Here is a 27500-nt window from a genome sequence, read left to right on the forward strand (position 1 = left end):
TTCCTTAGTTCAGCGCTATTGTTAATCTATAGAACATTGCAGTTTGTCTTTTCACCGGGAATCCTCTAAACAAGTTCTCTTGTCTTCCATAGGGGAATCAACATTGGTCTTCCCGGGTTTTTTAAAAAGAAAAGCAGGGATCGCGCTCTAACTGGGCCAGAATCAACAGAAGGCTCTACAGCCTGGTACACAAATAACGGTAAATAAGATGCATATTCTCAATATTGTTTTTGACAGCCATATGCGACTTCAATTCCCATGCTGGAGTCCCTCTTTCATATAACTAGGATCACTGGAAAATGGAACAATTTACCAGGGAGGGCTAATTTGCAGTGCTAAAAGTCTCTGGAAATTCATCTGAGTAAAAATTGAGTTCCTGGGACTTTTAGCACTCTTAATTACCCTCAAGAGTGTATTGGATTAGAGTGATGTTATGGCATGCGTGAGCTCCCCCAGCACAGTCACAAATCAGTCGTCATGTCCCTAAAAAAACATGACACAAGCAGTCACGCTTGACATGGCTTCTTCTGATTGGTTAAAATTGGCGGCCTTTGTTTGTTTCGCGCGCAAAGTGTATCTAAAAATAAATCCATTTGTGACTGTACTGGGGAAAGACCTCAAAATGATAGATCAACACTCTTATCTAATTCACTCTTGTTACCCTTTCATAGCAGAAACCCATAAAGGTTGAAACGTGTAACGCGCGTTTACAGCTCCGAATATTCAGTGCTAAGTACCATATTTGGAAACCCCACGCTCCGTTTAATTTCGCGCGAGAACATTGGTGGTATTTCGTCACGGTGTTCTTGCGAACTGATTGGTTGAATGTTTCTCTCTTGTTGTTCCAAATATGGTACTTAACAAATTGAATAATCAGAAGCTTGTTTCCCAGCAAACAAAGCGGCCGTTACACGTTTCAACCCTTATGGGTTTCTGTTCATAGTTAATTTCCTCTATCACTTATTCCGTCCAGAAGGAGTGAAAAACAAAAATGGGTACTCGAAATTTTGCCTGCACATGGTCACATTGCTCACGCCTACATTTTTGTTTGGAGCGCTCGTTATACTGAAAGAAAGAGGGACTTACCTGTTCCGCTGGAAACCATACCATTACAAGACACAAACCTTTACATTGCGTACCCAGTTGGTGGTTGGGGAGTAAGTTTTTTAGCTTCTTTTTCAAATTGTTTGTCCAGAGCCGAAGTTTTGGAAAGCAAGACTGATGGCAAAAATTGTCAGGCAAACTCGCTTTGACAAAGGGGCTGACTTGATCTTGGTCTGTTCAATTTGACCTTAATGTCTCAAAATCATAGTTTCTTTTTCAATAGGCGAAAAGAAGACGAAATCGGTGTCACCAAAGTTAGGTCGGTCCAGAGCTTCAACTGAAAAAATATCGGAGGTTAAAAAGGCCAAACCAGTCCGGGCGCATTCTGTAAAGAAACTAGATGCGCCTACGGAAAGCGTTCCCTCCGACCAGTCACCGGAAGTTTCGAAAGAGACGACCCCCTCGGAAAAGAACGAGAGCCCGTTGAAAGAGAGGGTTCCGTCGGCAAAGAAACCTGAAGTGTCCACGGAGAAGGCTCCTGCAGAAAAGACAGCGGAGGAGTCCAATGATAAGGTTTCCTCTGAGAACAAACCCGAAGATACGTCAACTGATAAAAAACTAGACGTGACACCAACTGAGAAACAACCCGCGATATCGAGGGACAGAAAGCCCTCCGACAAAAAAACGGAAGTGGAACGACCGCTCATCATGGGTGTAAAGCCGTTTGCGTTTCCTCGTGAAAAGCCCTCTACGGATAGTGGCCTACTCGTTGGGGCCCCTCTACCTCGTGACAGGGCAGCTACAGGTGACAAGACTACAAAGCCTAGCCCTGAAGAACCTTCGCCACATCCGGCGACCGCTAGAAAACCGCCGAAATTTGGAATTGGGATAGGCGGTGCGGCGGGTGGAGGACTCTTGGCTGAGATGAAGCTGAGGCAGGAAAAGGCGGGAAGCTTTGGAAGGGTGAGTGATGCTTGCTTAAGGAAATGCATATTACGTTAAGGACAATTCTCAACGTCAAGGCAACAGAAGGGAGAAATATTGTAGAACTGCAATCGCACGGTCGTAGGTTCGAATCCCCTTTAATCCTGGATCTTTTTTCATGTTTCTTTACAATTGCTCAACTTTCTTCAAAAACTGCAAGCAATTTGCGTTACCTGTATCGCGAGGTCACGGGTTTTTCAAGCTTCTTTACGCAATTGCAAAAATTGTGTTCATAACTGCGAAGATCATAGCTTTACTTAATTTGATAATGTCAGCAGGTCGTTATTGCGGCTTTCCGTTAGCAGATATCACTCGCCTCTCTCTCTATCTGGAAATAAGTCCCAAGTTTTACGACACCATTTTGAAAACTTTAGGCCCTATAGTGATTGTGATGTATGATGATTTCACACATCATAGCCGTTACCAAAGTTGCAATTTCTGTTCTAACATATCTGTTCAACATGAAGGGGACGTACTGTATACCTGCGAAGAAACAATCCATGCTCACTGATTTAACCGTCCTATGAGATTATATTTCCACATGTTCTAAAGGTCATACAGGATAAATGATCTGAAATACTGTAAAAAGTATTTTCGTGAATTTGGTGTCAGAATTATTTCCTTCATTTAAATTTAGGGCTGTAGGAATGCATTCTTCAAAATCTAAGTCACCTCGTGCTGGTGTCTGAATTTCAGAAAAATGTTCCTGGAAAGCCAGTCGACACCAAGCCAGCAGACGAAACCAACGCCGGGATGAAGAATAATGGATCGGAAGTGACCAAGGAGAAGCTTGTCAAACCATCATCACTCAAGAGACCAAGGTTACCGTCCGGTACCCCACCGAAGCCCGCACCGAGACCGGCGAGAAAAGAATCCCCAAAACAGGAGAGAGAGAAAGATAAAGAAGAAAAGGAGATTAAACAGAAAGAGGAACAAACAAAAGCGGGCGTGGCGGATCAACCGGGTGGAAAGCAACCGGAAACTGAAGTTCCAGAAAAGCAACCGGATAAGAAAGAACCAACTCCGGAAGTGAAAAGGGAGGAAGAGCAAGCCAAGGAAGAGAACGCAAAAGAAACAGAGGGTACAAGCGAAAAAGCAACGGATGATAAAGAAGAATCAAAGTCCACAGCTGCAGTTGAAGAAAAGGAAAAGTTGACTCACGAGGGAAAGACGTTTGAGCAGGAAAGTCTAAAAGGTACAACGACGGAGGAAAGAGAAGTTCCAAATAAAACGGTAGAAAAGAATGACAAGCAGAAGATCGTGGAACCGGCCGACAAGACGAAGCAAGTGGAGTCGTTGGACGATTTGTGGGTAACACAAAAGCTAGGTAGCAATGCTGTCAGACCTGGCGGTCGAGCCAACTCGCTCAAGGTACAAAGAAGCACATCAACCGAGAAATCCGCATCGACTGTACGGTCAGCCACGCTGCCGAAGCCATGGTCTCCAGGACAGGTTCCTTCCAGTATGCTGTCAAGAAAACTTAGCTGGGAACTGCCAAAGGTTGGTGTCGAAGATCCGTTTAGGGAAAAGAAGGAGCGAAGTGATAGTCGAGGGGAGCAGACCATCCAGGAAGATTCTGAGGAGCAGAACGTCAAAACGTGAGTAAACGAATTTTTTAAAACTTCTTTTGTTGTTTTAAATTCTCGTCATCGAATGGTTGATTAAGCGCCATTAAGATCAAGGCATTCAGTGATGGCTTGAAACCAAAGGAACAATCATCAGCTCACGATACCAAAGCCAAAAGGATATTTACTGACTCTCAAGCCTATCAATGGTTACTTTACCAAATTGCCTCTAAACTCAAAACTATTCTTATTTCCCAAAAGTAAGAATGATATGCGTGGGCTCTTACAATGTCGCTTCTGATAAGCCGCGCAACTGCGTCATTGCGGTACTACGGCAAGCTAAGAGAGGCATGAGTCCACACCAAGTGACGTCGAATAATGATTTACATTCCAGTGTTGAAAAGAGAAGTTTAGCATTGTGAAGCAGTTTGTGACGTTATCTCAGGGAGATACCCATCTCTCTCACTAGCTCGACCGTGGGAAAAAAGACTTCTCGTTTTGTTAAGCTTTACGGCGCATTAAAAGTGATATTTTGAAGTAAAAAACAGCATATTATGTTTGTCACGGTTGAAGAGATTTTTCTCAGCAAAGGAAATTATTTGAGCTTAGGGATACTTTTAGATCGGTACCCGAAGTAGCAGCCACTGAAACTGTAAAATCCCTGTGACCCATGATTTCATGAACGTGCGTTGGATAGAAAGATGGTATAAATAACCGTCGACGAGGCGCGGAGCGCAGAGGTGTCTATTATAACCAATCTCATATCCAAGAGACTGGCGCTGTTGCGGTAATTGGTTTATTGAATATTAATGAATTCTGAACGTTCAGAGACTTTTAACTTTCGCGTCTTCGAGACAAATTTTTCTGGTTGGCAGCACTTGATGCGATCATCCAGTATATGAGCCGATAACGGAGATTAACTAAGTGAGCCAATCAGAGCACTATAAATGCAATTTCCGATAGTCGAAGGATAATTGGTTGCCAGCCACTTCCCCAGTTCTTTATCATAAAACTTTGACCATAATTCTGTCCTTGTTTAGACCTCCTTCAAGTCCCAAAGAGAAAAGCAAGGAAGAAGAAAAAAATGAGAACGAAAACGAAGCCGAAGACCCAAAAACGAATAGTCATCGTCGCAGTCTTACGTTGGAAGAAATCCTATCTGCTGATGGTGATATCGCCTTATAGACATGGTTAGCTTCTGCGACTTGTGAACCTGTAGCTGAACAACAGAACGAAGGAGATGAGAAGCTCGTGTGACTAAATTAGGCTTCGAGTGTGGCAAGGCTTTCAGGCTTTCAGGTTTTCAGGTTATAGATTTAAAGGGGCACTGTCACGCTAAATTTGATGTTTTTAGGTGGAAACAAAGTAAAAATCAAAATTGGCACTGTATCTCACACGTACAATATTCCTGACAACCCACTGAGGAGATATGAAATGTATTTATGGTACAAAGAGCTATTCGTATTTAATTTTTGGCGACATTCTGAAGACATCGTCTCCAAACTTGAAAAACAAGTTTCAATTCATTTCCATCTTCTCCATCCTTGGCTGCTGTGAGACAACAAGGAATAGCTTCAGTGCACTCCAATGGTTATTAGTAACAAAACTACAGCATTATTTTTTGATCTTCATTTATGCAAAGATAACTTTTAGTGTTTTGAAGTTTGACTAGCGTGACACTTCCCCTTCAAGTGTACCAGTAGTAACATAGGATTTTTAAGGGGGGATGGCAACGTTCTCTTCAAGTGTTCTGATTAAAGCATTAAAGAAGGCTGATGTAATTGGATAAAATTCTTGGGTTTCCCTTTGAGAAAAACGAAGCATCGATGAGATATTTACGTTTTCCAGCCATAAACTTGGTCACTATTTGTTTTTTTGTAAAGTAGTTGAAATGGTTAACAGTTTGAGTTGTTTTGTGTGCCTCAAAATATCTCTCCTTCCATTTATGATAGAAGAGAGAAAAATGAAGCATCTGTTTGACATTTAAGATTTCTAGCCATAAATTTGGTCCATGTTTTTTGTGAAGTAGTTGAAATAGTTAACAGTTTGAGGTCCAAAATATTTTTCCTTCCATTTATGAACTCAGCTTTTTGGTCATTTCTATCTCAGTTGTTTCTGATTATCGTCGGACTTGTTGTTTTCATGCCATTTGTAGAGTACCTGCCACCATTTTCCCTGTAATTAGTCAATTATGCCGCCGACACGGTGTTAAATTAATGTTCTTTTCATGCTTCTAGTGGAAGTCGTTTTTATAAAGATATTTTTAAATGAGAAAAAAAAAACGACAATTTTGATACTACGAAATAAGTTCGCGCCAAACTTGCCTTTAATTGAAGTTGTTCTGTATACCAAGACGCCACTTTAATCTCGAAACTTAGTATAGGTAATTGCAGTGATTTTTAATGGCGTGTCAATTAATTGCGCGATTGTTGCGTTTTGCTTCCATTGCCAAGAAAACTTGATGACTGGATAAAATCTCGCGCATATTTCCCGTTCTTCGGGCTACTTGCGTAAAACTGCATCAAGTTCTGATTGGTTTAGAAAACCTTTTGCCTCTGTTGAGACAGGTCGGCATTGTTAACCTTGGTGATGGTTTCTCGACACTCGATAAGGAACAGCTCTATCGTGAAAGCAACTCACGCATGGTTTTAATGGAATTGCACTTTAAGAAGTACACCTCACCCTAAAAAAAGGAGTCTGTTTTAATTTTTTAAATTAGTTATTGCATTGGTAAATAATTGTATATTACATGCTTTTATACATAGCTGCCATGTGTATCTGATAGATAGAGCTTAACATACTATAAATTACAAAACTATTCTGTTTTAAGGCAATTTCCATTATTGAAATGACTGTAGACTTGCTTCGTACTTGTTATACCCGTACTTGTTATAAACTTGCGATCAAATCTACTCTTTCAGTCTGTGGCATTTTGAAATATTTTACTTGTTGTCACTTTCGAATGCACTTGTGAAAACGTTGGTTTTCATTGGAAGGCTACGTCGTGTTGAAGATGGTCTTTGTCATTCCTGCATTGTTGGCTTGTATCATCAGACACCTTTGTCCATCACTGAAACAAGCCGATCTGTTGAAAAGTAATTTCGGGGTTTATTGTTCTTCATTTTCGCACTCGTGATTGAGGTAAACTTTCTGAGCAAGGGTCGCGTGCGTTTTCCGGCGCCATGCGCTACTGCATATATATGTTCCAATAGACTTAACTGTTAAGAGGGTAACGTGAAGTGCTAGTTTTCTAGCACTGTGAGTGCTAGGTTTCTACCCCATATGAACCATGTGAGCGTTAGCCCTACTAATGGGAATGGGACCACACAAGGACAGAGAAAAACTCTGACCAGGGTGGGAATTGAACCCACGACCTTCGGGTTAGATCACCACTGCTCCACCGACTGAGCTTCAAGGTCAGACGGGAGTAGGATGTGGGAATTTAAGATGTCAATGTCACGGCTATGAATATGTACAAGTTCAAGGATGATTTACGTTTTTGCAAACGTTAACCGTGTAGCACTTATATTTCAACAGACTTAACTGTTAGGGGGTAACGTGAAGTGCTAGTTTTCGACCCATATGAAACATGTGAGCGTTAGCCCTACTAATGGAAATGGGCCCACACAAGGACAGAAAAACTCTTGTGTGAGCCCATTTCCATTAGTAAGGCTAACGCTCACATGGTTCATTTGGGTAGAAAACTAGCACTTCACGTTACCGTCTAACAATTAAGTGTGTTGCATATATATGTGCTGCGTTGAGATTACCGTGTCTGTTGAGCTGTCCAAAATTTACTTTGTCATTTGTTTCTCTGTACTCCACTGAAAACCGCTTTACCACGCGAGGGTATGAAAAGAATTCTTGAATTTGGAAAAGCGGTCTAAATGCACTTAAGATTGTTGGCGCACGTTTTTTGCCGTAACAGTAACAGTTGTGCCCTCGGTCAAGACAAGAACTAAAACCGATCTAGTTTGGTGCGGTGTGCTGGAGCGTTTACAGAAGGTCGGACTGCAACCGTAAGTGGACGTGTGTTCTGGAGCAATGTCTTTCAGAGAAAAACATTCATCAATGCAAATGTGATAGCGTACCTGAATGAAAGTCGTGTTTAGATTTTCGATTATTTGAATCATTAAAATACTCAAAGAAATGTAAAGGAATTTCCAAATTGTTAAAGAAAATACTCTTGCAAAGTAGTTGGTCTGAATTTAATAGGCCAGTTTACAGAACTGTGCGCTCAACGCCTAAGACTGCGTTCATAGCCTGCGTTACGCAGGCTAACTTGTTTGCAACGAAGTTGTTTACACTAGAAGTGAGCCGGCAATTCGTATGGTCTTGCGTTGCCCCCCGCTTCGCCAGTATCCGCTCGGTTTCTTAAAGTTTTGTGGCCACGCCTCACAAATGAGTCAAGTCAAGTCAAGTCAAGTCAATTTATTTAACGTTGGTAGTTCGTTCAGTTACGAAACTGGCATCAATGGAAGCCGACGGTGCGCCTTTTCCCCCCCCCCCCCCCCCTCCCTCTGTCAGTGCTCCGTTTCACGGATATTTAAAGCTATAGCTACACGGATCAGAGGAAAGTCGAAACAGACGTTGAAGTCACCAAGGATCAAACTGGGGACCCCTTGCTCCGAAAGCCGCGCACTAGCCAAATGAGCTACGCTTGCAAATTTTGGTTTTTGAGGAGAGGGGAAAACCAGAGTACCCGGGGAAAATCCTCTCGGAGCAGAGTAGAGAACCATCAAACTCAACCCACACATGGCGTAGAATCCGGGACTCGATCCCTGGCCACATTGGTGGAAGTCGAGACAGTGCTCTCACCACTGCGTCAGCCCTGCTTCCCAAATTTCTTTTTCTTGCAATGGATGCGAGCTGGCTTTGGATATCTTCTTCTGCCCAAAGGCCAATGAGTATTTGCGCCTCTACAAAGCCCTAGTTTTGCGTTTTCTCAGCCACCGAAAAAAACGCCTCTGGCCGCATCTTGAAGATTTCTCACCAAAATCACGATCCAGATGGTTTCGATGTTGATTATTGTAAGCCTGTTTCGATCCAGTTTCGTCTGCTCAGTAATCAGGCATGAACATTTTTATTTCTCAAACATTTCAGTTCCAAACGTGGTCAATTTATATATAATTTGGCGTTGTGTGAACACAGTCTTAAACTAAAAGAAGTTTTGTAAAAGCAAGCTTTTTAGCACAAAATAGCTTGAGTTGCATGCGAAGGCAGTCTTTCATAACAAGGCCTAGCCTCGCTTCCATTCATTGGCGAGGTTACTGAGCATTTAACTGAAATTTCTCCATTGGTCATTGAACAAAATTCACTACTCTGAACAAAATCGAACATTTTAATTACTAATTAGGTGTATTATACTCAGACAAAAGTGTCACACATATGGCAGGTTCTCGGACAATCCATCTGGACAGCGTAGGACGTTGCGCATGCGTGGTTAGGCAAGAGCTTACACTCAAGAGGCTTGAAATCGACGCAGTCGGAGCTTTGTCTCTCAAATTCCGATGCATCTGTTGTGGAAAGAAACAAGGCATCTTTAAGCCCACAGCAATGTTTATCTTTACATCACTTAGTTGTTTTTTTTTTTTAAGTAAAATGTGCCAACTGATTGCTTATTGGCTATTGAAACTTGTTATTTTGTTTGGTTATCAAGCTTACAAGTCCAAAGAAAATGCCAATATCTGTATACTGAAAAGATTCTCACTAAAGATGAATTCGAATTTTGTCTCTGGCTTTTAAACGACGATGTAATCCACTTCGATTGGACGCCGTTGCGAGCTACATGCAGTGGACTAGCGTGCGAGCAGGCTCGCTCTTTCTCTGTGGCGGGAGAGAAAGAATAGTGACCCAACCCCAGTCCCTCGCAGGCTTGCTCTTTGCCCTTGGTCTCATCAGAGCCTTCCGGCATAAAATGATGTTATCAGGAGATACGCTAAAACTAAACGTACCAGTTATTTATTAAAGTTAGACCCCAAGCGAGTTGCCTCAGGGAGATCATTTCTTTTCTGTTTGGACCTTACCTCGTCGATGCTGCTCTTGATAGTCAGCAGCCTTAATATGCAGGGATTAGCAACAACGAAAGTCACTTGTAACGTGGTTTTCTTTAGTCCACGGCTTAACCTGCCTAAATGACCGGTGAAACGTGTTTTCTATATATAGCCAATTGGAAACAATCCCGTCCATCCATGGATCTCATGCCATGCGAAATTGCGGTGATTTTCCTGCATGCCCCATCCACACCGATTTGTTTTCATGATCCTTCCTTTTATCTAACGAAAACGGAAGAAGAGAGCAAACTATTTTTCATTCTCTGAAGCGATTTCGTGTCGTTTTCACTTATCCATACCATAGTTAATATAAGGGAACCCCTCCACCACTTAGTTCACACCAAAACTGTGAAAGCAACGGGTTCTTTTACGCATTTTACGCGGACATCCAAAGCTAAAATTCGACTCATTTTGTTGCGAGCTCTTTGAGAAGAAATGACCGGGCCTCTGCTAGAGAACTCGGAAATACTGTCATGCTGGCTCGGACCCTTACCTCCTCTTTTTTCCTTGTAACGTGGAGCAGGATCTACGCGGAAAACAGTCAGCGACAGTAGAAGGAAAAGTGCTTTGAACTTCATGGTTACTTGTCCGTCCGTGGACTTGATAGCTGCAGAAATTCTTATATAGCTGATTTTCGCTGGTAGGCAGCTGGAAAACACCTGTGATCTTTGAATGTGTAATGGTAAATTTGAACTCGGTCGCCTTAAAGTCGTCAGATGCGGTAGTAATAGCAGCAATTATTTTCTTCAGCAATCATTAGGTTGTTTAATTTCATCGGCTTCTTTGTTTGTTGATAGCGTAGATGGAATATTACAACGATTAGTACGAAGGACTGAGTATAAGAGGAATTAAGAACTTCAGAGTGTCGGACGGGAATTCCTTTTAGGTTGTGAGTTTGATCTAAAAAAAGCTGCCCGTTGGTCTTCCTAAATGTTATGATGAGTGTTTCCGTAGTGTTGCAGAGTGTTTAATGGTTGGTAAGCTAACCGAGCAAGCAACCAGTGAAATTCTACATTAATTTGGCGGAATAATAAGTTCATTTGTATTGAAGGCAAGTCTATCTTCTATGAGTCGTAGTTTAGAACTAAAGGGCCAAAGAGTTTTTTGTGGCATCGTGGAACATTTACAGAGAAGTGCGGGCAAAGTTTGAAGTTACGCCAACAGCACGGATAAAATATGCGAATTTATATGAGGACGCTTTAAAATGGGAAGAGATCTGTCAGTTACCTTTCAAAGCGGCGATCGATTCTAGATCACGGGCGTTCCAATTTAGGGTACTACATAGGTTTTTGGCAACGAGCATGTTCTTCCATAAAATTGGTTGGGTAAATAGTCCACTGTGCTCGTTTTTGAGCACTTATTTATAACTTGTGTCGTTTTCAGTGCTTTTTAGCAAAATGTTATCTCTTTTTGTAATACGACAGAAATAACGCGGGTTGGATGCATGAGCTTTCAGATGTTGAAAAAAATTTCGGTATCTGTGACAATAACTGATTATTTAATGCTCAACCACTTAATCATTTTGGCAAAACAACATACACTGTGTTCCTTCCTTGAATATTTACCTCTCAAAGTGGCGTTCACTTATTATATTGAGACAATTATTGCTGACTCCAATGGAAAGCGATCTTTTCACGATGCTAACAGGAATAAATATGTCCAAAATAGCCGTATTAACCTGGCAGCCGTATTGAGCTTCTAAATATTAAACAAAGGGCCTTAAAATGATTCTATTTTGGACTTGTCACACTGTCTTTTCTTTTTTCTCCATTGTCCTCTCCCCTGAAACCATTCTTAGCTTAGTAAATCGAGGTATTATTCATCGCTTTTTACCCAAATACGCCCGCTTTGCAGGTTACGTTTAAGTAAAACTGTCTTTTACTTGATTTGCTTAGTTTCCGACAGATGGCTTGGGAACCCGCAACCAATATAGGTGTGACTAAAAAAAGTGTACTAACATTAATAGTCGGTAACATTATGACCTTATTTTGCAGTATGGCACCTGAACTCCGATGATAATGAAATGATTCAAACGATATGAGCGCGATCTTATCTTTCTAGCAAACCTGTCACTTTTGACTCTATAAAGACTATTCCAAAAATATTTTGGCAGTCACTCCGTGCCCGTGTTAATTTGCCCTGCGACGGTCACTGGATGTAGTTTTTCTGTTAATAACTTAATTGATCTAAGAATGACAAATTAGCTAAAATTGCTGATCACTTTATGCGGGTATGGTCGGAGCGACTACGACATCTGTTATACATGACATCTGAAACTGAATCTGGTACGGAGAAAGCATTCATCTAACTGGGTTAAATTTTTCTCGTAAAGGGAAGCGTCTTAAATCCATCTGCCGTTCTTTCTCTACTCTGGGCGCCAGAGGATTTTTTTTTTTCAAGAAGAAGAGAACAGAAAAGAAAGCTCAATGATTCGAATTGCCCAGGACGAAAAAAAAAAAAAAGAATCACTAAGCGTTCTCTCCGATCTTAGAAAAAAATTACTCTGGCACCCGGGGTATTCTCTCTCTTTTTCCGCTTAGGTGACTTTGTGTTCACTCGCATTAACTGTAACTCCGATTCATCTTCTGTGAACATTGCACTCAGGTGAATTTGAGGACCTTTTTCTAAAATCAAGTTTGTGGTTTATAAGTAAAGCATTTCCTAGTTTTGTTCGGTCGGTCGGAGGAACACAAAACAAACGAAATGAAAATCAGAAGCAATGTAAAAATGCAGTTTCAAGTTGCAGAAAGCTTAAGAGTCGACTCCGACACAAGGGACATAAACGAGTAGAGATCGACGGTTAGTCGGTTAGTGTTCACATATTTTTCTCCCACACGGACAGAAAACCGCTCTTGTTTAAAGAATGTCATGTTTACTCTGGGGTTGAGGTTGAAACTGAAAATCTCTACGTTCAAAATAAATAGAGCATATCACATGGCCTCGCGGGGATGCGAATTTCATACTCGAGCAAATAAAATTCGTATCCCCAAGCGGCTATGTAATGTTCTGTTCCTTATATAGATACTGATGAAAATGGTCAGATTAAAAACAACTTGTTTTATTTATTTTCAAAGTAGCGAAAAAGTGGTCACCAACCTCTAAAACGCGCATTTATCTAGTTGTGTAACATGAACAAGATATGGAAGTTATGAAAAACAAATCATGATAATGTCAAATTGTGCCATAAAAATGTTAATGTGTAGAGAAGAATTATATGAGCACAAAAGTATCTTACAATGAAGGGGAAGCTCGCGTTTTATTGGCTAATCGTGTTAGTTACCATGACGATACCTATATTCTCAAATGTGAAAGATATAGAGGATATTACACGGTTGAGAGAAGATATGAATTTTATGTTTGAGTGGCCAGGTACAATATCTCACGAGTGAGCTATTGATACACAAGCTAACGTGTAATCTTCTTTTTATTACATGGACAATAAATATACTTCGCAGAGATTGAAAAGAAAAAGGCGGTAATGGTGACGTCGTTTCTCAATATGACAACTACGTCATTCGGTTCCCGGATGAAGTGGTCGTATTGATTCTACGAGCGTTTTAGTTCACGGTATAACACTCCTGTCCATATAATAAAAAACGATATGTTCACTGCGCGCAGCGAAGATATGATTTTTTTTTCGTAAAAAGGAAAATCCTAGTATTTCATCAGTATATAATAAATGTTTATATTCCAGATTAAAAGTTTATAAAAGGTGTTTTACTTAGACATTACCTTCGGAGTATCCGATTTTTTGTTTTGAAACCTCACAAATATGGGTCGGTCCGGGACAACGGTTAACAGAGAAAAAAACGGGGAACTTACTAATGACAAAAATCAGTGATAAAATGCCGTAACTGGTTGTTGCGAAGTGGAATAGCCTGAAGAAAACGCTTCAATATTTTCCTTTATATAGCCAGTAAATACTTTGGCTTGAAGTTTTAAACGCTCTTGACACATGTCTTGTGTTGCCAATGATTATTGTTCGAGGAACTTCTCGGGGAAGAGAATCCAACATCTTTGATAACTCGTCTTTAGTCCGGTCAACGACTGTACTACAACAACAGAAACGTCAACAACTTCTGACGACCGTATCATGTTTATTGTCATTGGCACCGTGTCAATCATGTATTCCATAACAGAAAGTAAACAAAAATCGCCTACGCAGTGACCACCTTCGATTGTTATATAACAATACGAGAACCTAAAGCCCCGCCAAATCCAAAAGTTACGGAGAATGTGCCATAAGAGCGACAGTAGTGCAAACATGTAATTGACAATTTTTCATTTTGTGGAGTTTAAAATCCCAATTAGACTTTGGCGGCACATCAAAGGAACCGCTTCCCTCTCATCCAGCCGGCCTGGACTCATTTATGCGCATTTATGGAAGCCTCAGGAACAGCCTATTGACATTCAATCAACAGAAGAAAGTTATTGCCAGGAAATTCACAAAGAGACAGCTAGATACTGAAAATAACCGAAAAGGAAGTGCTCCTTTTCCGTCTGCAAATGGTAATACTTTCAAGTCTTCTCGGATGAGGACTATAAATCGTTAGTAGGCCCCCTTCTGACAACACTTGTTAGTAAATAATTCTGTGCGACGTTGAAGAACACACTCTGTTCGAGAAAAGTAGGGGTCCCTGGTGTTGTGATAACTGCCAGTATACTAAAATACTGACCTCTTTCAACAAATAAACCGCTCGTTTCACACTAAATTCATGATAGGAGAAAACGTTGCAGGATGGCGCAGTAGTCAGAGCACTCGCCTCCCACCAATGTGACCCGAAACGTTATCGGGACTTTCAAGAAACGGGTCCTTGAATGGAACGTTAACATAGGAGACATGGGACCTTGCAGGTTCGATTTCTGCACCCGGCCTCATATGTGGCTTGACTTTCTTGGTTCTCGAGTTCGTTGCGAGAGATTTTCTCCGTGTATTCCGGTTTTTCCCCTCTTAACAAAACCGGTGTTCGATTAATTGTCCTTGAGAAAAAACTTACGTTGGCAATTCTAAAAAGTTTTGTCGTCCTCTTGCCTAGTCCCGAAAAGATTAACTAAGAAGAGGAAACAACAAACAAAACTTGACAAACTCAACAGAATTAAATACAATACACGGTCTGCCAAGAATTTTCTAACCAAGAATGCGTCGAATCGAGTAGCGATCTTCGATACAATAAAAATTGACAAATGGAGAAAAAGAGAAGAATATTTATCTAGCCGTTTAGCCGAGCCTTGAAATAACAATAACATAAAAAAGATCCGCCTACGGTTTTATTAAGTGTTTAGAAGTACAGATTATTCTAAAAAAAGACTTGCTTCCTCCAATTTTTCTAACGCGTTCCATTCCGCATGGTGGGTTTCTTTACCTTTACCAAATTTGCTAAGATAAATTCGAAATTTGCCTTTTAACTTAAATTTGCGAGACTAGGCATTCTTACAGTCTTTCAAACTATTTCTGTAATCTTCGACCACTTAAAAGTTTTTTTTTTTGAAATTGGTCAAGGCACGAGCGTTTTGGGTATCACAAACTGTAAATCATTAACTAGAAGGGTGTGATTTTTTAAAGTCTTCTTTGACTTTTTTAATCAATTCTGGGTTGCAGATCACATCAATAGCAGTCATAGCCATTGCTTTGCTTGCAATCAGAGTTTTCTTATGTGCAGCTTCTGTTCCAGCTGCTGCCGTAAATGCATGTGAATGATTACCAGCTTCAGTATCAATGGCATACAGCACGTGAGTCGAAGGAACAACGTGGGAGACATTTCCTATGTCTGCGGACCCCCTTCCTTCTGCCTTTGCTAATGGATCATACTTCACTCCTAGGGATTCGGCATTGGCTTGGTAGAGGTCTGCAAGGGTCGCGTTCGTCTCCATACTCGAGTAACGTTTGGGATCCCATTCTATGCACACCTGACATCCTAAAAATGGAAATACCGTACGTAATGTAACAAGTCATTGCTGAACACAACTTGAGACTGATATAAAATGGTTTACCTGAAAAAAAAAATTATAATTTGCAGCAACTGTAAAGAGCCGCTGGATTTGGGTATGTAATTATACCTGGTTAATTTATCGGCGCTTTAATTTATTATGCATGGTTTGAGAGAAACAAGATGGTTAAAGCCATTCACGTGGGGTACTTTGTTTTCAAGGCTCAGGAAAAAAAAAATCAATTCAACTCGTTACATTAATAAGAAATCGGAAGCAAGTGGTCCACTGTCAAACACCGAAAATTACGAATTTTCTCTTGTGAATATTAATGAAAACAAAGTTGCAAAAATTAACCATAATCATTGTTAAATCTGATGACAACATGCACTTACAAGCCCCCCTGTGTGTGCAACATAGAAAAGTGAAATATAAAAGACCTCGTAAACTGAAATGTCTGCAAAGCATCAATGGATTTGTGGTGAAAGCAGCTCTATATCAATGAAAATAATGTTCACCTATGTTTGGATGAGGTATTTGCAATATCTGGAATTATTAAGGTCAAGGCAAGTGAAATGCCACCTCAGCTCACTCTAACTGAGAAGACCTTGATTATTCCGTATGGAACAAGAAGAGCCTGTAATTGCTGCAAGCTTTCCCTATTAGCTACACTATTTGTGACTGACTGTGCAGGGTCTATACCCTTTATGGAGGCAAAAAAGAGACAATTTTCAGCAAAATTCTTTTGGTGAGTATGATTTTGGGTGTTAGCAATGTGTATGATCAAAGACAGTAATAATAAAATTGCAAAACATGTAAATAAGCAGCCCACATGGTCTGCTCTGTGAGCAGTGTCCCCTTTTCAGAGATTTTATCGCAATTTTACAACAAAATACTTAAAGGGACACCGTCAACCAAGAGGCATTGCAGGCATGCACCTCGTCCGGAGCTATTTTTTATTCGAGGTACATGCCCGCAATTCCTCTTGGTTGACGGTGTCCCTTTAACCGTAAACGTGCCTATAGATCGTTTTCACATGATGTCATGGTGGCCATATTGGTGGACCAAAAGATAGATACGGCGGCCAAACAATCGTCTGTGAATTGAGCTCCATTTTTTTGCCAATATTTTTTTCGTTTCATCAAATCAGTATGGCCGCTGGTCACGTGAGAGGAAACCATCTGTTATCTCAAGACTTCCCAAGATTTGATTGTTGCAAAATGATACAGTTGTTGACTTTTTTTAATAGCAATATGGCCACTCCATCAATAAATATCAGGGAGCTTAAAATGCACCCAAACTCAAATAGGTTTTCGTTAGCAAGATAATCCTCTTCACCTAAATCAAACATATTTTACCATCTTTATCTCGAAATTTCACTTTTTGTGTTACAAAAGTAACATAAAGTTAGTCAAACTCGCTTTCATCAGTTGATCCATGACCGAGTTCTGAGAGGAATGGTTTTTTACTTTTGTTTTGAAAACTTGAATGCAAAGCTGTTTGTGACGTAAAATCAAGAATAAAGGCATTCCCCTTTCAGCTCAGCAGGGCGAGGGTCAAAATGACAGCTAGTTTGGCTAACTTTACGTTTCTTTTGTAGCACATGAAAAATGAAATTTCTCAGTGAAAATGGTAAAATCTGTTTGTTGCAGGTGTGGAGATTTATCATGGTTACAAAAATATTTCAAGTGACGCGCACTTTAAGCAACCAAGATGGCAACCGACGGTAACAAAAAACGCTGCAAATATGCATATATTAAATGAGAAAAATGCGCCGACCAATTCTAAACTTCACCATACCGCCTCCAGTCCCCACCGGAGCTACCCCCGTGCATTTGAAGTTTTGAAAATTGGATCGTTCTTAATTCCCTTCGGGCCTGGGACCCAGCCGTATCTCGAAAGTCCCGAAACTTTTCGTGCGCATTTCGGGTGACATAATTTCCTTAGTATCTTGCATCTCAAGGAACGAAAATGTTTTTTACTTTTTATTCCCTTAATTAACAACATGTGAAAAGACCAAAATTTTAGAATAAGCGGGTCGGAGTTTCACGAATGGGTTTCGGGCCCGAAAAGGTTTCGAGACTTTTGAGGAACGGGCCCAAGTGGACTATTCTTCACGTATGAACTGGTGAACGCGTGGCAACATTCTCGACCAAGGAGGAATTGTATGTCACATTTAAGAATACTTTTACGGATCAAGGGAACATGGATCAGATTTTCTGGGCATGGGAGAACTTGGCAAAAGTCAATTTTGGGGAACATCTTAAAATTATTTAATTTTTTTTCTAGGGAACAAGGGAACATGTATACCCCCCGGGAAGGCCTCTAAAAAAGCATTCGTCGCGTTTAGATTCGGCTGGTTTGGTTTAAACGCAATGCGCATTGAATTCAAAGAGGCTGTTGTGGACATTAAGGTATGACAATGAGCCCAAATTTTAATTTATTTTTGTGTCTTTGCAATTTCATAATATACTCATTTTATTCTGACTCTCGATTATCCGGATTCTCCTAGCGAGCCCGAATTATCGACGTTTAATTGTAGTGCATTTCAAATCTGTTAACTTGCGTGACGAAACTGCTCGCACATTGTTCGAGCTGGTATTCTGTATGCATGTTCGCTCAGGGCCCGTGGAGCAAAATTTCCAGCGAGGGGGAAGAGGGGGGCCTTAATCGAGGGGGGTTTTGGCACAGGCCCACTTAGGAGAATATTTTTAATTCCTCCGAAATAGTGGGAAATGCATTTAAAAATATATAAATAAATAAACAAAAACACAAGAGATGTTTAATCACAAACTTTTAGCGTTGTTTACAACGTATAGAAACTGATATATATTTGACGGTTGTCTACACTGCACTGGAGTCTCATCAACTATGAACGCTTTACAGGTAATAACCTTTCACCCAGTAGAGACAATTTAAAGCGGACATAGGCCTGTGATAGAAGAAGCTTAGAACTGAAAAGGTATTTAATGAATATCGCCACTTTCACGTTGCTCTTTGTGTTTGTAAGTTAAAAGGCGCGCTGATCTGCTTTGTCAATAGCGATTAAAATTAATTTTATCTGATTACGAATTAATAGTATTTTCTACAATTTTTTTTAAAATTCAAAAGTGAGATGGGGTAACCCCTCCCTCGGCGCTGTCTTTGTCGATAAGGCAATGAAAACCCTCGCGCATTTATTTCGGTTCTATAAACCAATAGTATTGGGGACCATGTGTTTTTTGTTTGCAGTCGTATTCAGTTGTCGCGCTTTCCTCTTTTTGGTGATATGAAAATCGTTCTATTCTATGAACCTGTTCGCTAAGGCCCGGTTAAACGTCGCATTTCACATGCACCGGATCATATTGCTAAATTAAATGCATGAAAAATGCGACGTTAAAATCAATTAAATTCGGCAAATTTGAATTATTGTATGGGACTGCAGTCAAGTATTCTACTGAAGGTCGACAATTGATTTAAATGTCGCATTTTATAATTGCATGCCGAATCAAATGCATAATTATAATAACCTATTATAAACAATTTTCATTGTCTTACAGTTAAGGAGCACTTGGCTACAACAAAATACGGGGGGAAAAATTGGTTTTCTTCGTCGTAATTCAAAGCAAGAACTCGCTCTCGGTAATTAAATGCGACGTTTAAATCAACTGGAACACTTTTTAAATTCAAGTCGACTAAAATTACAATTATATTCGGTGCATGTAAAATCCGCCGATTAAACCGGCCCTTAGCCAGTTAAACTTCATAAGCTTAAAAATGCATTGTCTCGAATTCAGTACTGTAGCAGCGCTTTCTAAGATCTTCTCTCATAGGCTGGAAAAAAAACATCATTCTTTATTGTTTTATGGTGAGGGTAGCGAACCAATTGGGTTAGTCCTTATCTCTAAAACGAGCACGGCAAGTCACCCCTCACACTTTTTTCCATTTTAGCAAGAGTTGATCTTTACCTCACTGCTTTGCAAACGTTCAAGAAGCAAACCCGGATTTTTCAATTTAAGGTTCTCTACAGCTGCTTAACTTGTTTTCTCAACTGCAACGATCATTTATACAAAATTGTTTCATTTCCGTCGTTCAAATATATGACATTTCAGATACAAACTGAATGCTGTAGTGTCAGAGGGTATAACCAACGTTTGCCGTCCTATGGAATGACGTCACACAAAAATTGTTCGCGGTTTCTTGGGAGGTTGTCTTCCCTTGAAACAGGTATACAGTACCGCTCAAAAGTAAGTTACCACCATCTCGCGAGACGAGAGTCTCGTCTCTAGAGACGAGACGTTCGTCTCGCGAGACGGTTCAAAAAACTGTAAGTGTCTACATGAACGGAAACTTTCCGAAGATTAACCTGTTTACGAAGACACACGCTCTCCAAAAGTAACACTTGACACTTAAGTTTTAGTATGGAGGTATATCTATGACAAAATTCAGTATTCGAAATAAAATCGTCCAAATCATAAATGCATCAATCCAAAGCTGAATGGCAACAAGCCGATTCTGAAAATGGCCATCACGGAAAGAGGCATAACGCAAACAGCCATAACGCAAAAAGGCATAACGCAAATAGCCATAACGCAAAGAGGCATAGCTCAAAAAGGCATAACGCAAATAGGTATAAAGCAAATAGGCATAACGCGAAAAGGCATAACGCAAATAGGCATAACGCGAATAGGCATCTCTCAAAGAGAGGGAGGAGAGGGATGGGTATGTTGTCGGAATTGGGGGAGGGGTCGGTAATTCCTGCTGAAAGCAAGACAAAACCAGCGCCCGCAGATACTCATGCCGCTCGGCTCAAATAGCACCATTTTGAACATGGCTTCAAATCGTGCAAGTTCTGATTCACAGCAGACAGTGTCTTTCCTTTTAAATGAGGCAATTCGGCTTCTGAGCGATGAGAGAACGACCGAAGATCAATTCGACCAAGAAAGAGTGCGTTCTGAAATGGTGGTGGCGAATTTCAGGTGAGGATCTCGAAGCACAGTATCAAAGGCTCACGTGCACACGGCTGATATTTTGATACCGATAGTTTTGGGACAGTATTTTAATTATTTTACATCATATTTACTTCAAGCTCGAAGATCAAGAGTCTTATCTGCATATTCCCTATTTGTTAGGCATCATTCCTGTCCCCGAAAATAGCCAAATTCCAAAGACTTGAATTCTCCTTTTTCAGTGGCACTTCACAAATAATTGGCGGGAAAATTTTCAGTGGTGAATCTTGTGAGTGCTTATCATATCAGTTTAGCAGGTCAATATGTTAAGTATGTCCCCATCATTCATCTTCGATAAAAAACGATCGTATAGGGAACTGTGGCTCATGAAGAAGTATTTATGGACGGTTCATTATTTATTACGATAATCGGATCGGGAAAAAACCGACCAAGGTTTTATTTCCTTTCGAGGCGACGGGCTTTGTGTTGTTTTCCTTCAGTGAAACACAATGACCTAGGCGTCGGAAAACTTCAATGGGTCACTGCAATATTCGTATCAATTATTTATTTATTTACATTGCACCGAAAGCTACCATTCGCAAATGAAACCAGGGTATTCAAAATGTTTCAGTGTATTAACGTGCAGCTTGTCGTTTTCTTGCGCCGATACAAATGACCCAGATGTTCTTTGTCGGCCGGTATTTAGTTGTGATTCGGTAAAATTTCAGGTCTTGCAAAGAGAAAACAATATTAGTTCAAGTTCAAACTAGGATTTGGTTCCCATTTGCAAGAGATATAAAATTCTCTGGACTCACTCCGCGACGGACAAGATGTACCCTGGATCTCATGTCACAAAAGCATTTGTTTTACTAGACCACTTTTATTTTTTCTTCAAAAGCTAGGGAAACTTATGTTGAGCCAATTTGTTTTTGTTTTTTCTTTATTCTACTGTACTGTTTTATTTTCGAATGACGGGAATCTGTCCTTCATTTATGGTGGAAATTAAAATTCATTAGAATGTTAATGAATGTATTAGGGGTTCACAGTTGAGAGATTATTGTACCAGTGTACTGATGTCACTTGAGATCCTTATCAAACAGTTTTTGTGGTAGTGGACTTTATAAGTCACCGGGTTTGTAAGAATGAGTAATTAAGTGAGTGATTGTAAGTCTGTGGTAACAAATAGGCTCGTAGCGCGTGCATAACTCACAAACATAAACAGGTCTACTGGAAGCGAGCAAGAGTTTCAACAAAATGAGCTCCAAAATGTGCATGAATTTGTGACACTGATAAATAATAAAGCTGCTGCAATTTCCAAAACGATGCAATTACCTGGTGATAAATAACCTCGTCAAGGAGAGTGAATTTTTGACTTTGCAGAAACAATGGTCAACCTCAAGAGTTGGGCTATTGTGATCTTTGTGTCGAATTCTCACATTTCTTGTCAATCTCTAAAATACTCGAAAGAAAAAAACCAAAAAAAATCCCGGTGTCTCGCCATCAATTTGACACATGTAATTCATAATGATCGTTGTATGCATTGTTCAAGTGTAAAATAATAGTAAGAAGTTATTACAAAAAAATATCCTTTGACAGATTATCCTTTGTTACGCGAGTAAACATGCGAAGTAACTTGATCACGGCGCCCGCGGAATTCGATATCACTTTCGATTTTGCAATTTACTTGTGAAGCCAAAAGCACAATAGAAAAATTGAACGCAGCAAAAATCAAAAAATTTATCAAAATTTAAGTTGTTTTCGTCTCGCAAGTTTTGCTGAGGGCAAAATATTTTATCGCGATCGACACTTCCTGCAAACTTCTTCTTCTCTTCATTAAAAATTCTATCAATTTTTATTTACTTTTGCATCAATATTTGTTTTGCGTAAAGTAGGCTAACAAAATGTGTACTTTGCTTAGTTTGCATTTTTGAGCGTTAAAATAGAAATTTCGGTCCTGTTTCTGACAGCAAGTCGTATATTTTGAGGTCACCCTTCCAAATACGAACCCCGCCCGACAGGGCTTACCTTCAGTAATCTTTTGCCTATGAAAGCTGTGAGACGCTCAGAGTGCACGTTGAAACTTGTGGTGAAAAAGAAGTTGTAAGGGAACTTAAAAATGATCAACTTGTCAGCCGCGAAGCAAATTTTTCTCGATTCCGTTTTTTTTCTTCAATCTTTCTGGGATTGAGTATTTTAATAGTAACCACATCTCTTCTCAGGGTACTATTTACCTAAGACATCTACCATGGCACTATAGTGATATACGGTACTAAAGCAATATTGTGTACTATTAGAGCTACATATTACGCAAAGATAACTTGAATCTCCTGGAAGACAGAACGCAGCTCAGTTGACAATTAAACAGCGCTGTGTTACTGCACTACCACATGTACGCAATGCTTTCCTATGTTTTGTTATGTATCCAGCACGATTTATTGGTTGCAATATGAGCAAGTGCCAGCAGTTAATTTATCTTTGTAACAGGAGATGTTTCCCAAGCCTTGGTGGCATACGGCCAAGCCCATATTCCACCCAGGCGCGCCCAAGAAGAGGTGCTGCTAGAAGACCCTTCTATGTTCCCACCAACACGTGGACCCATGATGTCTGTGTCCTTGCTCTCGTGAATGAGGAGGTTGCCCCAAACAGGGATCGCTTGGATCAACTAAAGCGTTGTGGCCTTGGAAAAAAAAAGAATAACATTTAACAAGAATGGAGATCATGCTTACTTCATTAAAAAGTTAGAAGAACAGTTTCCTAAATTACAATCCCAGCAAGGGGCCATTGAAGTTGTGTGGTCTTCCGCTGGAGGAGCTGGTAATCGCCCAATAATCCCAATACCCATGGGATCTCAAGGCTATAACATTAAAGATCTAAGAGCCTCCATCAATTCATCCATATTATATGTGAGACCATTACAAACAGATTTGACCATGGATCAACTTATGCAAGATGACAGACAAACCCCTAAAGTAAACTGCATCCACTGTGGAAAGGAAGTGTCATTACCAGAACTTAGGGTTCACAATCAGTCTCCAGAATGTACTCTTGCACGACGAGGAACCAGCTCTCCAGTTGACATCATCTCTAACCCATGCCAAATTAACAAGTGACACTGAAGAAATAGATGCTGAATTTGGCTTACAGGCAGCTGATGATGTATCATCTCCACCTGTCCCTGCACCAACAAGGATGACATCTTCTCTTGTAAAGCTGGCAATCCTACAGGAGATGTTTCCAAGTGTCCCAGTTGAGACAATAACAGAGGTTGCAAGAAGAAGTATAACAACAGATGATGCAGTTGATGAGCTGGTGAGTCAGTCCAATGAACGTTCTCACAAAACACTGGAAAAGGTATTGAGAAAATACAGGGGACAAGTTAACACAGCAGATGACTGAACATAACAGTTGAAAGAGACAACATATGGTGCTACATCTTATCGTTTTATAGGAAATCCCTCGCTGACAAGGCAAGACTTAGGCGAGGATGAAGTTGATCCTGGTGCTCTTTCAGCTGAAAATTTTCAGCTTGCCCTGGATCAAATTAAGAAACGGCTGTTTCAAGGAAAGCCAGAGAGGGTTCTTCCCATTAAAGATTCAACAAAGTCGATATTATTCCAGATTGCAGGGGTGATCACAGCTCATTCCTCAGTTCAGGGCGGCCCTGGTTTTCCATGCCTTTCTCCAGCAGTTTATCACTACATGCTTGGAAAATGTGAAGATTTGGCCCTATACATTAGCAAAGAGGACATACCATTAACAGCAAGTTCTGAACCTATGGTCAACCTGATTAAAGAACTTGAAGAATGTGACACAGCTGATAACCTTTCCAATTGCCATAGTAATGAGCATGTGTGGAATTTAATCTCAGCATGTCATTGGCCTGACGAAGTGTGTTACTCTGAAAAACAAAGGTTTGTTAAAATAATGTTATTTTCTTTGACTGAAATTACAGAGGTTTAATTGCTTATTTACAAGTGAACTAGTTAGCACATCATTTGCCCCACTACTTTCAGTTATAAGCAAAGTTATGTGTAATACAGTATTACTAACACAATTTTGTTGAAACAGCAACCTTAATTGCTCATATGGTGGAACAAGAGGTCCTTTGGAGCCGAAAGCAAGAGCTGGATGAGTTTGGCACAGGTCTAGAATCTTTAGGTCTACTGACAGTCATCAAGCAAAATCCTCATGTGTTTTCTAGTTTGCTTTGCAATGATGAGAATGTAGAATTTGGCCCTGTGGAATTTGACAACTGCTTAAGTCGCCCAGGAGTGCCAGATGATTTTGTTCAAGTACAGGCCTATGAATGGTTTAACTCCTACATAAGTGAGAATCCCAAGTCTGACTCCATCCATGGGGGATGTAGGTTGAAAGCACTCTTGCACTTTACCACTGGGTTTCAAGTTCCTCCACCTGGAGAGAGTCTTCCACACTTGGTGTAAATTTCGTTTTTGCCCGATGATGACCAGCATCAGCTGCCCATTGCCCAAGCATGTTTTGTTATTTGAAGCTATCAACAGTTCATTCTTCTATGGCCAAGTTTGTCGAGTTTATGGACATGGCTAACTTTCTTAAAGGTGCAACTCATCCAAGCACTTCATTGGTAAATGTTTGATGTAATACGCATTTTGGTGCTATGCTTGCCCCATATGGTAGCCTTACGTTTTCAAAATGATACTACGTTACAAATGTTGATTTTACATTTCTTGAACATTATGTTACTCTAAAGGTGCTATATGTATAGTTAGCAAGTAACATGTAATTAAGGATTACAAGCATAAGGAATGTTTGAACCTAACATGGTTTCAGACCTTACAGAGTTAATGTTCAGAACAGTTTCTGTTTAACTTAAATGAAGTTGGGTTATTGTTCAGCTTTTCGTGATTTCTATTTTGACACACAGTAAGAATTATCAAAACAAGATCTGTCAATGGCTTACTAAATGAGACTCAAACAAGCCAACAGTGAGGCGATCTCAATTGTCATGATTCGCGGTAGTATTGTTATCCCTCTGACACACTGTAGCTGGTTGCAAAAGTAGTTGAGGTTTTCACATAAGGAGGCTTATTAGGAGGGTTCTCGGGCTTAAAGTGCCCATGACCCTTCAACTAGATTTTCATGTCTTTCAAGAACTCATTTTCGGAAACGTTTTCTAAAAATATTGAATCCTGTTTGTTTTTACGAGTGCTTGAAGTTAGTGAAAATTTTCAATTTTTTGCTTGCTATAAGCCCCGCGGGACAAATTATTGTCTCGTAGGCTCATTAGGAACGAGCCAATGAGAAGCGTCCGATATTTGACACCTTTTCAGCTGTGACGTAAGAAAAGGACATTCCAACAACTCAAGCTTGCATAATTTCCTTTTCTTACGTCACGCTCGATACATGGACCCATTTGGCCGAGTGGGGACTGATGCGAACGATAAGTGAAAGAATAGTCAAGACCGGCTTCATTTTTAGCGCTCGCAAAGAAATCAGAATTCAATGTCTTTAAACAGATTTTCCCGAAAATGAGTTATTGAAAGATGAAAATCTACCAAAAAAAACTAATTGAAGGGTTAGGGGCACTTGAATTGTTGGTGTGCAGTACACGACAAATAAAAGTATGTTTTGAATGATGCACATATGAACGCTATGGTGTACGACTTACAACACAATTGATGCTTTGAGGCTATTCGTGATGTCATAGGTATTACAACGGCAACCATGTTAATTGCGGTGGTTGCAAGTTAAGAACAAGCTATAATCTTTGGAGCATCTTGATGGACAATCCTGAAAAATTGGACCCAGACTCATAAGCCTCCTTTAAGTAATACGATTTACAATACCCCAAAAAAATAAAACTTTTTATTTCTTAACTATTTGGGATACTAAACAATTCATTTTCTACACGATTGATATTGCATTCATGTCATCTAAAACATTTCAGTGAATAGCGTGAAGTGTATGTAACCAGTGTTTAATGACATAAGAATCCAGGACCTGTATTGCATCCCTGCTTTTGAGAAAAATGATGTACTCAACCAGTCGAATGTATATCTCAATGCCAAATACATCACTCTGGGCAAGCGGATTCTGCTCCATTGTCAGTTGAAGATAGTCTTTATCCCTCACAGGACACTCAATTCTTGGCACGGTTAGAGCTGTTGTAGAATCTTCAACTACAGGTACCTCCGGCAGAGGACCACTCCAGTCAATACCATAGTAACTGATGTAAGGTGACCTGCTGATCTAAGGAATTCAGGATTATTTAAAAATATCAAGAAAAGAAACATTATGAATACAATTATTTCAAGTCAGTTTCCCACAATGCCATCAATAATGTCTGGGGGAGGGGGGAGGGGGTTTACCTACAATCGAGAAAGAAAAAGTTGACTTTATGACTACTCAAGTTAACTGGGTATTGATAAAACGGTTGCAGCCAGATGATAACATTTCCAAATTTCTCATCATGATTCACTCAGCACCAACTTAATACCAGAACAGGCACTTTCATTTCTAGACAGTAAATTTGATTGTCTTTAGAGCTTCAATAAAGTTTATTTCATTGAGTACAGTTCTGCGTGTCAAGTTACCTCTTGCTTAGCATAGAGCTATCAATGCCTTGAGAATCCATAGATTGCAAATGTTTACGTCCATTCGGGCTCCTGTTCCATTACTCACTTTACAAGAGATGATGTTGGAAATATGTGCCAGCTTTAGGAAAACCATGACACATAATGAGGCTAAATTCGCAAAAGACTACTCAACCAAGAAAACACTAGCGTGACTGTCGTAAGCTTAGTTTGCTAGCGTTCATCACAACAGCTTCATAATAGAGAGCTTTAGATTCTAGGACGAGAACGACTACGAGTACGAGATTGTCTCATAGAACAGCAGTGAGCGCGCACAAACCAGCGTTATTTTGGAGGGAAAAACGTGATATCGTCGTCATTTTCGTTCGTGGTCATTTTCGGGGCGTGCAAAAATGTCGTCGTCTCGAAACAAGCCACCAACACGGTAGC

General features: G+C 40.2%; 2 protein-coding genes, 1 long non-coding RNA gene and 1 pseudogene across 4 annotated transcripts in view; 1 reads left to right on the forward strand and 3 right to left on the reverse strand.

The window, feature by feature from the left end:
• LOC137994890 (F-actin-uncapping protein LRRC16A-like) overlaps positions 1 to 6505 on the forward strand; it is a 50284-nt gene extending 43779 nt beyond the window's left edge. The window contains exons 38-41 of the mRNA XM_068840474.1: positions 93 to 199; positions 1328 to 2007; positions 2725 to 3626; positions 4634 to 6505. Of these exons, the coding sequence (XP_068696575.1) occupies positions 93 to 199; positions 1328 to 2007; positions 2725 to 3626; positions 4634 to 4778 (1834 nt within the window). The 3' untranslated portion in view covers positions 4779 to 6505. The remainder of the gene's footprint in view (positions 1 to 92; positions 200 to 1327; positions 2008 to 2724; positions 3627 to 4633) is intronic.
• A 2409-nt stretch (positions 6506 to 8914) lies between these two features.
• Positions 8915 to 11007, reverse strand: LOC137976567 (uncharacterized). Of its 2 annotated transcripts, XR_011117782.1 has the most exons (3): positions 10874 to 11007; positions 10140 to 10312; positions 8915 to 9109 (listed from the first exon to the last, which is right to left on the reverse strand). It is a non-coding gene; the product is annotated as an uncharacterized lncRNA (long non-coding RNA). The 2 variants fall into 2 exon arrangements; XR_011117781.1 differs by lacking the exon at positions 10874 to 11007 and having other exon boundaries at positions 10140 to 10844.
• Positions 11008 to 15181: 4174 nt separating this feature from the next.
• On the reverse strand, positions 15182 to 15517 carry LOC138011855 (peptidase M20 domain-containing protein 2 pseudogene; annotated as a pseudogene).
• Positions 15518 to 24705: 9188 nt separating this feature from the next.
• Positions 24706 to 27500, reverse strand: part of LOC137994938 (phospholipase D2-like) — a 24699-nt gene continuing 21904 nt past the window's right edge. The window contains exon 2 of the mRNA XM_068840523.1: positions 24706 to 26727. Within this exon, the coding sequence (XP_068696624.1) occupies positions 26658 to 26727 (70 nt within the window). The 3' untranslated portion in view covers positions 24706 to 26657. The remainder of the gene's footprint in view (positions 26728 to 27500) is intronic.

Source organism: Montipora foliosa, chromosome 1 (assembly GCF_036669935.1).
Source record: "Montipora foliosa isolate CH-2021 chromosome 1, ASM3666993v2, whole genome shotgun sequence".
Taxonomy (NCBI): Eukaryota; Metazoa; Cnidaria; class Anthozoa; order Scleractinia; family Acroporidae; genus Montipora; species Montipora foliosa.